Below are 14,182 nucleotides of genomic sequence, written 5' to 3'. Positions count from 1 at the left end.
ATCCACACGATATGGTGGCTTCTACTTGTAATCCTTCTGTATGTAACCTTTGGTAAGTCTGAAATTGTTCATTATCTGGTATGTGGATATATTAATGATAATAACCATAATGAAGATCCAATGAAATATTGAACATAAAAGGGTTTTGAAAGATAAGAATAAAATTAAAATATCTATGTGATGATTTATGATCAATACAGTGATTTCACTAATGCACATCCAGTGCTATTTCTCAGTACTTGGATACCTTGATGAGACATGTGCTCCTCAGCAATCATACATATGCATTTCTGTTAGAAGCCATCAGCCTCTGTGACACTGAAAATTGGTTCACATCCTGCTGGAAAGCCCTGTGCCAGCATGATCCGGGGTGCCTCTTGCCTACACCAGGTATTTCTCACCAATCAGTGCATCAGGAGTGGCACAAATATAGTTAGCTCAGATTGACAGAGCACCATATACACAGAGTACCACATTGACAGAGTACCATATACACAGGTCTTCATGCAGCATTGTTTCAAGGAGGATGGAAGCAGGTTCCCATTTTGGAATCTCCTCAGACCTGATCTTATGGTCCCTGGGGATTTATTTGCATTCTTGGGTGTTCACAGCATTCTACATTCATAGAGAGATAGACTCACAGTAGGTGGTCTGACTACACCTATCCCCTCTTCACTGAATCAAACTATGGTTATAATTGTTTTTCTATATGAGTGGGAAATATCAGAAAGGGAGACAGAACATGAAAGACTCCTAACTCTGGGAAACGAACTAGGGGTGGTGGAAGGGAAGGTGGGCGGGGGGTGGGGGTGAGTGGGTGACAGGCACTGAGGGGGGCACTTGACGGGATGAGCACTGGGTGTTATTCTATATGTTGGCAAATTGAACACCAATAAAACATAAATTTATAAAAAAATAAAAATAAAAAAAATAATTGTTTTTCTGAGAAGACCACTAAAGTCCTAAATGAATCTAAAATTTATTGGGCTATTTTTATCTTTGGAAGAAAATATTTAGTATGATCCAGGAAGTGTCTAAAAAAAAAACCCTACTATTTTGTTTTTAATGATAAAGCTAGAAAAGAATGCATGTTTTTAAACAGCAAATTTGGATATAGTTACAGATAGGTGCATGTGTATACATATATTAAAATCATTATTTTGTAATTCATTACCATTTCAATTCCACATGACTTGTTGTACTAGTAAGAGTGAATGTCTTCTGATTCGAGGCCTGCTATGTCAGTGGGAGTAGGAAAGAACAAAGATGTGCCTGGCCTGTGCCATTTGGAACTTCAGGAGCACAGGCTTGTCCCTGAGCTTCAGAAAAATGAGTGGATGGGCCTATGCTCTCCTGGGGGAAGCACTGCTGGGCTTATCTCTGAAGGAGTCACTCCTTTGTGTCATTTTACTGAGCGGACCCAAATCAGGGCTTTTTGAGGGGCAATCCACCCTGTTGGCAGGACCAGTATCTTTTTTTCTGGAGCTTGCTTGACATATACAGCTCAAAAGAAGGAATGTTCCCACTGGGGCTGACTCTAAATGTCACAATCAAGCTTGCATGCCAGTGTTAATAGACAGTGAGGGTGCAGGAAAGGTGGATGGGGGCATTTAATAATTTGTCAACTTAGCTGTCCTGGTGCCTTCTTTAATATTAAGAAGGACTGTGTAAAGTCATACTACTTATATAAGTCACCTTGTACATTTAAAAATGAGGACAGAAAAAAAAAAAGGCAATGGATTTCAGAAAGTCATCTAGATTAGCCCTCTGCCTAAAGATCTCATCTTCAGGATGAGATCAGATTTGGCTACTCCCAAGGGGAAAGCAGGGAAGGAAAGCCAGAGGAGCTTATCTGATTGTCAGGTCAGGCAGCCCAGGGCATCAGACAGGCCCAGGAGATTCTGAGAAGGCCAAGTTCAGGAGGTCCCAAATGCCTTACACCCTCAGTGCTCAGTGCATGCCCCTTCCACCCTTAGTGCTCCTCTCTTGTAAGGGATTTCTCTTTTACTTGTATTATTTTTATGGTGTGTTTTTACGGCTCTGTGCATGGATAATCCAGGACCTTGAAGGAGTTATGCAAATACTTTGCCTGCCCTTCTGAGGCATCAAATTATTCCAAGTTAAAATGTCTCACTCAGCAGAGGGGGAAAAGGAACTTCAGGGCAACAGACGTTGGTTAGACAACCTGATGTTATGGATTGCTGTTTGCATGTTATCTGGTTATCTGGTTGACTAATATCTGGTTGTTTGAATGAGCTGAGCACACAGCATGCTCCCTTGACAAGGGATGGCAGGAAGATGTCACACTTGGATGAATGCAGTCAGGCTACTCTGTCCCTGCTGCCTCTTCTTAGGTGTAAGTGTGACAGTATATGTGTGCATGTTCATGCACCCTTGGGGCTGGCAGTGCACGGCTGCAATCTGTGCCCTACCCAGGAGTTCCAAGTGCTTCTCTCGTGGTGGTCGAGCCTTGATCTCCACGAATTCTCCATCAGTGTATTCTCTGTAAACTACCTTCTTGTACTGAGAGCCAATCCAGTTTTCAGTGTGGTTCATAAATATATCTCCATGTCTGTAAATCAGAAACATCAGAAATTAAAGTTGCCAGGACATAGAGAAAACTTGAGTGCTTCGGAGTGATTCCGAGGTACTCCAGAGCAGTGTTTCCCAAATCTGGCACCATCAGGATCTCCCTGTGGAGCTGGACTTTTGCACCAGGCTCTCTGGAAGTGGGGCCGGGAATCTGTATTTGAAAGCACCTCAGGGGGTTCTGACTGGGGCAGGCCAGCACTGGCCCAGGTCTTACTTCTTGGGGACCCTCACTGCAAAGCCCTGTTGGGTGCTGAATGGGGCCAACATTATTTAGAGACTCCCATGAGATGGCACATTGCTTCTTGGGACCAACTAACCTCACACACATGCACGTGCATGCACACAGGCACACACTCACACTCTACCACCCTGAATTCTTTCAGATATCGTATGTATCATTCCATACCTTGTTCTACTTTTCCACTTTAAAGATCTCAAGAAAGAGTCTGGGTTGTATATTGTGCATATACTCATATACAAATATAGGCATAGTTGATTCTTGTTATTCACAGGAGTCATGTTCTAGAAAGTCACCTCGAACACTGAAATAATGAATACTGAACCATTGTTCCTAGGGGAAATACAAGGTTAGGTTTTGTAGATGTTGACAACGAATGGCCCCAAGATGTGCCACTTTGGCATGTGGATCATTTTGAGCTGAAAACAATCAAGACCCAAAAGTTTCAGGAATAAACTTTGACCTTCCCTCAACTGCCTAAAAGAGTTTGGGTAGAGGACCTGCTCCAGGAAGGGGCTATTACCAGGGGTAACTATAGTATATTATAAAATAGGGGTGGGAGATAGTGAGGAATTTAGCGAAGTCTGTTAAAATTCTTCTCTCTGTCCCATTTTTTCTGAGTGGCCCAGCCAACATCTGTTTACCTAACATATACTCTTTTTCATCTTCCTATGAATTGTTTTCCTTTCCTTTGAAGTCCCAGATTCCTTCCCCTTTCTTAGTTCAGGATGACATATATATCTCATTTTGACTGTCTTTGGAACCTCTCATGTTTATGTTGATTCTCCCTGTGTAAGCAAATTTGATTTCTCACATCAATTTTATTCTTAGACCAACCAGAAGAATTTGAACGGTAGAGGAAAACTCACCTCCCCTAACCCTCAAAACCCCCCAGTTTCTTCAAACCTCCAGTCACAATATTTTCATCGACAGATAAATATCCTTGGTTTATGTATGTTTCTGTTTAAAGATATCTTATTCAATATCTATAGCTAATTCATTAACTTTGAACTCATGGCCAATAGCACTATAATTCATGCCTGAATGAAGCTTATCTAGTGCATGTACTTCCTCTGTAAGTCACATCACAGCCTTTTTGCACTTGAGAACACTAGGCAACACTACTCTGGGGGGCATTTTAACAGTTAAGTCACCAACAAAAAGCACACATACACACACACACACACACACACACACACACACACACAAGTGGCACTAAATAGACCACAAAGAGGATGTTTGTTTACAGTAAAGCTGAAACAAGAAGGCAGAGGGATTCTGTGTGTCCCTCCACTCACGCTCTCTCTCTCTCTCTCTCTCTTTTTCAAATTGATAAAAAATAATAATCTTTAAAAAAAAAGACAGGGATGCCTTGTTTGTCTAACCTCAGCTGGGAATGTGTGCATTGGGTGACACAAATTCTCAGCTGCTTTATGCATTCCTGTAAATGACCACAAAAATTGATTTTGGTGTTACAAACAAATTTCAGTGAGTAGGCAAATTCACAAACATGGAATCTGCAAATAATGAGGATCAACCTCTATTTAATTCATCACCAAGACAGATGATCACAAAACAATGGGAAAAAAGTCTATCGCTCCTTCACTATCTGCATCTGCCAACCTCCCAAACCTTGTTTCCTATCACTGGCACCCATACACTCTGCGCTCTGGTCATATAAACATTCTCTCTTGAACTCCACATGCCCTCCCCACCTCCAGGCTTTCCATGCATTGTTATTCCCTGTGCTAAGGGCACTTTCTCTTAAGAAGCTTTCCCTGATGGTGTACTGGTGTACTCCTCCCGAAGTTCTCCCCCAGCTGGGGCCATGTGCACCTGCTGTGAACTTCCTCTGGGCCCTGCATTTCCCCTTTCATGGTGATGGCCTTGCTCATATGCTTGTTCTAATGTCTTCCCCATGAGCCATGAATTCTGTGGGAAAGGGCCTTGCCTGCCCTTGTTAGCACCATTTTACCAGCACTTGGTACAATGCCTAGCACACAATAGGTGCCTAACAAACATCTGTATATCTTTGACCTAGACCATATGCTCTCCAGGGGAAGAGGATTTTTCTTCTACTTTCACTTTCAAATAGTCCTAGTAACATGTGTAATAGTGACCCCAACACCTCTGGAACCACACGTTACTGTTTATCAGCTTTCCTATTCGCAAAGTGGAGTGATCACAATGTATCTGCCTCCCTAAATTGGTGCAAAGATTCTATGGGTTAAGATCAGTAAAGCACTGTGCCACACACATACTGAGCACCATGTAAGTGCTTGCTCTATCACCATCTTGTGATGGCAGGTCATGTGATTTGCTGGGCCAAGGCTTACCAGATAGGTCAAGTGTATTGTGAGGGTCATTATCAGATAGGGTCTTAAAGACCCTAGCAGAATGCCCGGAGCATGGTGGCTGCTCAATACATGGCAGTTGTTGTCTCAAATCCCAAGTTGGTTAAATTAAATGCATATCAGTCCACAAGCCCTGGAGTACTAAGAATACAGCTTTATTTCCCTAGAGCAACTTAATTTATCTCTGTTTTCACATTTTCTCCCTGGCACAAACCCTGGCATTGCACTGATGGGTCCCATTGGTTGCTTTTCTGGGATCCTGAGGCCTTTTCAGTGTGTTCTGAGAAAGCCCTGGGTATCTGGATCCCAAGTTGAGGCAGAGAGTCTGTGCTAACTGGGACAATAAATATCTCAGAGATGACCCATACCAACAGGTAGTTTGAAAACCAGATGTGGGACACTTGGGTGGCTCAGTGGTTGAGCATCTGCCTTCCGCTCAGGTTGTGATCCTTGGGTCCTGGGATCAAGTCCCTTATCAGGCTTCCCACAGGGAGCCTGTTTCTCCCTCTGCCGGTGTCTCTGCCTCTCTCTGTGTCTCTCATGAATAAACAAATAAAATCTTTTTTAAAAAATGAAAATCAGATGTGCCCCATGCCATAGCTTTGTCTCAAAAGGTAGAGTCATAACAATTGGGAGCAGAAGGGGCATTTGTCCTTGGGCTCCCACCTGCAGAGGTACCACAGATGTGCCAGTAGGAGGACTGGTCATCTCCATCTGTACTGAGTTTTTATCTACAGATTGGTGGTACATTGAATATGTGAACACGTTTTCATTTTACTTTGCTTTCATTTATTTATGGGCAATATCCAGAGTGGCAGGGTAGAGTACAAACACCCCAGCACCCCATCTCTCTGTTTCACCCGGGAAACAGTCCCAGAAGACTGAGGCTAGAGCATCCTGCCAGCTCAGAGAGATGGTGACCTGAAAACAGAAATCACACTGAGTTCCAAGAAAAGTTATGATAGCTATGTTTCTTATACTCTCACAGCTAGGAATATGCATAGAACAAGATTATTACGCAATTATTTCTTTAGTTCTAACAGCCTTGTAGTAAAAATAATCATTTTAGAAAAGGCTGAATTAGCATTCATTTCATCTTCCATGGCCCCAGTATCCGTCTTTAGCTTGTATCAATAGCACTGCTTTTGCAGAAGAGGAATGTCTGGTTTAATAAATGGACTGGTGGGGCATGGAATAAATTTTAAATCATCCTGTCCCTGAGGCAAATCTTTTTAAAATGAAGGAGTGATTTTTGTTTCTTCATTTATCCATAAGGTGACGCTGTTATACCCTTTTCCAGGAGTCTACACCCTCAAAACAGGCCAACAATTAAGATGAGAAAAAAAAAGACATGTGAAGATTAGGAATAGTTGAGTATAGAGGATTTGTGTGAATATGGCCAGAGAGAATTAGTATGGGGGGCAGCGGTGGTGGCTGGAGCTGATAATACAGAACAAAGAGGACCAAAGACATGCAAATTAACATGTCTTGGTGTTGAGAACACAGATTTGTCCTGTAAGAGGTCTATTCAATTCCAGTGCCCATGACTTGGGGTTAGCCTTAACTCTGCACTGAGTCTCCTGGTCTGTATGTGGGGACAGGGAATATCCACACAGCATGTTGTTGTTTAGTGGAGGAAGTCTATAGGTCAGCCCCTGGCAGATGCCTCTCTACCTGTATGACTCTACCCCAGTTTACGCAGGTGGAAGGGGAGGTATGGGTGTGGGACCAGTGCTCACATATCTGCACCAGGCTCTAGCCTTGCTGACTCTTTGGTGCTTAGCACTGGCTGACAGTACTCTCATGGGAGGGTCACTCTTGGGGACTTTCTGGGTACAGGGCCTAGTAGAGAGACCAGCTCTTTCCATCTCAATTCTCTGCCAAAACAATGCCTCCTACACTCTCCTAGGTTGTCCTCCATCTGGATGGATGCTCTTTTCCTACAGTCCTCAATCTACAGCACCCCATCTGCTCACCTCACTGTAACACCTCATCTCTGCCTCCCTCTGTACCATTTTGTCTTCACAGTCCCCCTGTCACCGGAATCTGCCTCTTTCCCTAATCCTTTCATGCTAGGTGCTTGCTCAAAGGCACACACATTCTCAGGACAGCCATACATGAAACCTGCCACCCTACGGGTGAGGATGCATTGAACCTGCCTGGCGTGCCCCCAAGTGACTTCAGATTCCCCTCTCAGATGCAGATGGGCAGCTTCCTTCATCTCTTGTGCTGATCCTAACAGTCTCTGCCAAAATTGTGCATACAAAACCAGGGCAATGTTAAGTTTTCACACTTGACAAATGTCTACAGAGCATGTGCAATCCCACCCAAGAGACTTGGTGGCTCGGCCCATGGTACCTTTCCCCTCCTGCGTCCAAGTGCTGCTTTTCGAACTCCCAGTTTTTGTTAGGGGCATAATCCCATTCTACCTCTTCAGCAGCGATGTAAAAGGTTCTTATCATCCCGTACGGCTGCTCAGAAGGGTCCTTGTTGCCACAGCTGTTGACCTCATATATTTGATTCATGCCTCTCACGAAGTGGTGCATGGTGTAACAAAACACCCTGAAAATACCTGAAAGAGGAATGACTTGGCATTGTGTGCGGAACTCGATAGTTTTGGTAGCTTTGGTTTGCTAGCAATCTATAGCACTTTGTTCCCAAATAAATAACCGGTAAGGTGGATTTTTAAAATACCAGGTTTATATAGTATTTTAAAGCTGGACTCCAAGAGGAATAAATTACTTTGAATATTTTTACTTACCAGGGAAGAAAATACCACCTGAAATTCATCTGTAATCGAAAATGAAAACTTGCAAAGTTGCTACCAAGAAATAATTCCTCTGGGTCTTCCCTATTGTACACACATGTTAGAATAGAGTTGCTCCTGGAAAATCACTGATACGTATGATTATCTTAGCCCAGCCCAGTTTAAAATGAACTAATTACCCATAAGATTAATAGTCTAAACAAAGATGAAATAAGGGCGCATTTCTGAAACCATGTGTTTTGCCCTAAAGGGTTTCATAAACCATATAAAGTGAAATATACACATAAGGTATTATTACTAAAGCAAGGCATATTACTTTATTAAGCCTTGGAACAAAGGAGGTTCTCATTACCAATGGTAGGTCTGCATTATACCAGATGAAAAGAAAAAGAAAATCAACTAGATTTCTCTATACAATGCCAACAATCACATCATGTACTTTTATAAACTGATGCAATTTTCTAGATTGGCATCAGGTAGCTATATCTTAATTGAACTCACCATAAAATCACATAAAATTATTGGAAGTTATTAACTGACAGTGGAATTACTGGGTCAATAAATCCTCCCTTTCGTAGACTCTGTTCTTAGAGACAAGCAAGGAGTGATTATTCTCATTATCATCTACAATGCACAGTGATAGCTTTTATCATATTATGCATATCTAAATATTGCCAAATTACCCCTTGAGAATGACAAAAACTCATTGGTTCAGTGGGTTCTTTAGCTGCCTCAGCACTGACCAGGACCCTCGCGGGGAAGTCTCTTTGTGAAACCACACAGAAGACATTCTGAAGGCAGACGTGGAAAGAGCTCCCTCTGTATGTTGTTTGCTAGTCAGCCCGTTATTCATGTGTTCATCATGTTCTTTGCTAGCCAAGGAATTATCCTCTCTAAGAACAAAGAGGAATTTAAGGCCTTGATTGTGGTGATGGCTTCACGGATATATGCTTAACTCCCGACTCATCTATTTGTTCTTTCTTTTCATGCATAAATATCTGCTTATTTTTTCTATCTTTTTTCTTTGTTTGTTTTCATCCCCTCTGGTAACCATCAGTTTGTGCCCTATAGCTAAGAATCTGTTTCTTGATTTCTCTCTTTCTCTCTTTCTCCTCTCTCTCTCTCTTTTTGTTATCCTTTCCTTTTTTTTCCTTTGCTCATTTGTTTTGTTTCTTAAATTCTACATATGAGTGAAATCATATGGTATTTGTCTTTCTCTTGACTAACTTATTTCACTTAGCATTATGCTCTCTATAGCTCTGTCCATGTTGTAAATGGCAAGATTTCATTCTTTTTATGACTAAATAATATCCCATGGTATATATTACCACATTTTCTTTATTCACATTTGAGCTGCTTCCATATCTTGGATATTATAAATAATGCTGCTATAAACACAGAGGTGTATGTATCCCTTTGAATTTGTGTTTTTGTATTTTGGGGGTAAATTCTCAGTAGTGTAATTCCTGGATCTTAGGGTAGTTCTATTTTTAATTTTTTGAGGAAACTCCATACTGTTTTCCAGAGTGGTTGCACCAATTTGCATTCCCACCAACTGTGCATTAAGGTTCCTTTTTCTCCATACCTTTGCCAAATCTTTTTGTTTCTTATGTTTTTTATTTTAGCCATTCTGATAGATGTGAGGTGACATCTCATTGTAGTTTTGGTTTGCAAACCCTAAGATTCTACCAAAAAACTATTTGAACTGATAAATGAATTCAGTAAAGTCTCAAGATGCAAAATCAATGTAGAGAAATCTGTTGCATTCCTATACACTAATAATGAAGCAGAAGAAAGGGAAATTAAGAAAACAATCCCATTTACAGATGCACTAAAAACAATAAATTATCTAGGAATAAACTTAACCAAAGAGGTGAAATACCTGTACTCTGAAGACTATCAAACACTGATAAAAGAAATTCAAGATGATACAAAGAAATGGAAAGACATTCCATGCTCATGGGTTGGAACAACAAATATCGTTAAAAGGTCTATATCACTCTAAGCAATCTAGATTTAATGCAACCTGTATCAAAAGACCAACAGCATTTTTCACAGAACTAGCACAAACAATCCTAAAATTTATATGAAACCACAAAAGACCTCAAATAGCCAAAGCAATCTTGAAAAGAAAAAATTGAAGGCATCTCAATCCCAGATTTCAAGTTATATTACAAAGCAGTAGTAAATAAAACAGTATAGTACTGGCATAAAAATAGACACATCAATCAATGGAATAGAACATAAAACCCAGAAATAAACCCACAATTATATGGTCAGTCAATTTTCAACAAAGGAGAAATGATTATGCAATGGGAAAGAGACAGTCTCTTCAACAAATAGTGTTATGAAAATTGGACAGCAACACGCAAAAGAATGAAACTGGACCACTTTCTTATACCATACACAAAAATAAACTCAAAATGGATTAAAGACCTAAATGTAGGATCTAAACCCATAAAAATCCTTGAAGAGAGCACAGGCAGTTAATATCTCTGACATTAGCCATTGCAACATTTTTCTAGATATGTCTCCTGAGGCAAGGGAAATAAAAGCAAAAACAAACTACCAAGACTACATCAAAATGAAGTTTCTGTACAGTGAAAGAAACAATAAAACTAAAACAATAATACTTAACCTATTGAATGGGAGAAGACATTTTCTTTTTTTTTGGTATATTTTTTTATTGGAGTTCAATTTGCCAACATATGGCATAACACCCAGTGCTCATCCTGTCCAGTGCCCCCTTCAGTGTCCGGCACCCAGTCAGCCTATCCCCCACCCACCCATCTCCTTTTCCACCACCCCTTGTTCGTTTCCCAGAGTTAGGAGTCTTTCATGTTCTGTCACCTTCTCTGGTATTTCCCACTCATTTTTTCTCCTTTCCCCTTTAATCGCATTCACTATTTTTTATACCCCCCCCCCCAATGAATGAAACCATATAATGTTTGTCCTGGGAGAAGATATTTTCTAATGACATATCCAATATATAAGGAAATGATACAACTCAATACCCTAAAAATAAATAATCCAATTAAAGAATGGGCAAAAATATAAACCGGGGAGGGGCAAGACGGCGGAAGAGTAGGGTCTCCAAATCACCTGTCTCCATCAAATTACCTAGAAAACCTTCCAATTATCCTGAAAATCTATGAATTCGGCCTGAGATTTAAAGAGAGACCAGCTGGAACACTACAGTGAGAAGAATTCGCGCTTCTATCAGGTAGGAAGACGGGGAAAAAGAAATAAAGGAACAAAAGGCCTCCAAGGGGGAGGGGCCCCGCGAGGAGCCGGGCTGAGGCCGGGGCGAGTGTCCCCAGGACAGGAGAGCCCCGTCCCGGAGGAGCAGGAGCTGCACCGACCTTCCCGGGGGAAAGGGGCTCGCGGGGAGGTGGAGCAGGACCCAGGAGGGCGGGGATGCCCTCGGGCTCCCGGGGACACTGACAGACACCTGCGCCCCGGGAGAGCGCCCCGAGCTCCCTAAGGCTGCAGCGCGCACGGCGGGACCCGGAGCAGCTCGGGGGGCTCGGGGGCGGCTCCGCGGAGGGGGCTGCGGGGCGGGAGCAGCTCGGGGGGCTCGGGGGCGGCTCCGCGGAGGGGGCTGCGGGGGGGGAGCAGCTCGGGGGGCTCGGGGGCGGCTCCGCGGAGGGGGCTGCGGGGCGGGAGCGCGAATCCAACAGCGCGGGCCCTGGAGCACAGGGCGCCGGGACACAGCCCGGGATCCGGCCTCCCCCCGGGACAGGCAGAGGCCGGGAGGGCCCAGGACAGCGAGGACGCTCCTGCCCGGAGCTGAGCGGATCAGCGGCCCCGCCCTGGAGCCTCCAGGCCCTGCAGACGGAGAGCTCCGGAGCTACTGCGGGGGCTGACTCCAGGGCTCTAGGGCTGGCCCTGACACTGCGGTTGTTCCTCCTGGGGCCTCACGGGGTAAACAACCCCCACTGAGCCCTGCAACAGGCAGGGGCACAGCAGCTCCCCCAAGTGCTAACACCTGGAAATCAGCACAACAGGCCCCTCCCCCAGAAGACCAGCTAGACGGACAGGTTCCAGGGGAAGTCAAGGGACTTAAAGTGCACAGAATCAGAAGATACTCCCCCTTGGTTCTTTCTTTCTTTCTTTTTTTTTGTTGTTGTTTTGTTTTGTTTTGTTTTGCTTTTTGATTTGTTTCCTTCCCCCACGCGTTTTTTTCCCTTTCTTTCTTTTTCTTTCTCTTTTTCTTCTTCTTTTTCTTCCTTTTTTTTTCTCTTTCTCTTTTCTTTCCTTCTTTCTCTCCTCTCTTTTTCTCCTTTTCCCAATACAACTTGCTTTTGGCCACTCTGCACTGAGCAAAATGACTAGAAGGAAAACCTCACGTCAAAAGAAAGAATCAGAAACAGTCCTCTCTCCCACAGAGTTACAAAATCTGGATTACAATTCAATGTCAGAAAGCCAATTCAGAAGCACTATTATACAGCTACTGGAGGCTCTAGAAAAAAGCATAAAGGACTCAAGAGACTTCATGACTGCAGAACTTAGAGCTAATCAGGTAGAAATTAAAAATCAATTGAATGAGATGCAATCCAAACTAGAAGTCCTAACGACGAGGGTTAACGAGGTGGAAGAACGAGTGAGTGACATAGAAGACAAGTTGATGGCAAAGAGGGAAGCTGAGGAAAAAAGAGACAAACAATGAAAAGACCATGAAGATAGATTAAGGGAAATAAACGACAGCCTGAGGAAGAAAAACCTACATTTAATTGGTGTTCCCGAGGGCGCCGAAAGGGCCAGAGGGCCAGAATATGTATTTGAACAAATTCTAGCTGAAAACTTTCCTAATCTGGGAAGGGAAACAGGCATTCAGATCCAGGAAATAGAGAGATTCCCCCCCTAAAATCAATAAAAACCATTCAACACCTCGACATCTAATAGTGAAGCTTGCAAATTCCAAAGATAAAGAGAAGATCCTTAAAGCAGCAAGAGACAAGAAATCCCTGACTTTTATGGGGAGGAGTATTAGGGTAACAGCAGACCTCTCCACAGAGACCTGGCAGGCCAGAAAGGGCTGGCAGGATATATTCAGGGTCCTAAATGAGAAGAACATGCAACCAAGAATCCTTTATCCAGCAAGGCTCTCATTCAAAATGGAAGGAGAGATAAAGAGCTTCCAAGACAGGCAGCAACTAAAAGAATATGTGACCTCCAAACCAGCTCTACAAGAAATTTTAAGGGGGACTCTTAAAATTCCCCTTTAAGAAGAAGTCCAGTGGAACAATCCACAAAAACAAGGACTGAAGAGATATCATGATGACACTAAACTCCTATCTCTCAATAGTAACTCTGAATGTGAACGGGCTTAATGACCCCATCAAAAGGCGCAGGGTTTCAGACTGGATAAAAAAGCAGGACCCATCTATTTGCTGTCTACAAGAGACTCATTTTAGACAGAAGGACACCTACAGCCTGAAAATAAAAGGTTGGAGAACCATTTACCATTTGAATGGTCCTCAAAAGAAAGCAGGGGTAGCCATCCTTATATCAGATAAACTAAAATTTACCCCAAAGACTGTAGTGAGAGATGAAGAGGGACACTATATCATACTTAAAGGATCTATTCAACAAGAGGACTTAACAATCCTCAATATATATGCCCCGAATGTGGGAGCTGCCAAATATATAAATCAATTATTAACCAAAGTGAAGAAATACTTAGATAATAATACACTTATACTTGGTGGCTTCAATCTAGCTCTTTCTATACTCGATAGGTCTTCTAAGCACAACATTTCCAAAGAAACGAGAGCTTTAAATGATACACTGGACCAGATGGATTTCACAGATATCTACAGAACTTTACATCCAAACTCAACTGAATACACATTCTTCTCAAGTGCACATGGATCTTTCTCCAGAATAGACCACATATTGGGTCACAAATCGGGTCTGAACCGATAACAAAAGATTGGGATTGTCCCCTGCATATTCTCAGACCATAATGCCTTGAAATTAGAGCTAAATCACAACAAGAAGTTTGGAAGGACCTCAAACACGTGGAGGTTAAGGACCATCCTGCTAAAAGATGAAAGGGTCAACCAGGAAATTAAGGAAGAATTAAAAAGATTCATGGAAACTAATGAGAATAAAGATACAACCATTCAAAATCTTTGGGATGCAGCAAAAGCAGTCTTAAGGGGGAAATACATCGCAATACAAGCATCCATTCAAAAACTGGAAAGAACTCAAATACAAAAGCTAACC

General features: G+C 42.5%; 1 protein-coding gene across 1 annotated transcript in view; it reads right to left on the bottom strand.

The window, feature by feature from the left end:
- Positions 1–14,182, bottom strand: part of HEPHL1 (hephaestin like 1) — a 93,890-nt gene that overhangs the window by 31,810 nt on the left and 47,898 nt on the right. The window contains exons 12-13 of the mRNA XM_077867469.1: positions 7,543–7,756; positions 2,433–2,572 (exon numbers count right to left, since the gene is read on the bottom strand). Coding sequence (XP_077723595.1) covers positions 2,433–2,572; positions 7,543–7,756 — 354 coding nt within the window. The remainder of the gene's footprint in view (positions 1–2,432; positions 2,573–7,542; positions 7,757–14,182) is intronic.

The sequence above is a fragment of the Canis aureus genome, chromosome 23 (assembly GCF_053574225.1).
Source record: "Canis aureus isolate CA01 chromosome 23, VMU_Caureus_v.1.0, whole genome shotgun sequence".
Taxonomy (NCBI): Eukaryota; Metazoa; Chordata; class Mammalia; order Carnivora; family Canidae; genus Canis; species Canis aureus.
The sequence above is the reverse complement of the archived record's forward strand: the minus strand, read 5'-3'. Positions and strand labels throughout refer to the sequence as shown.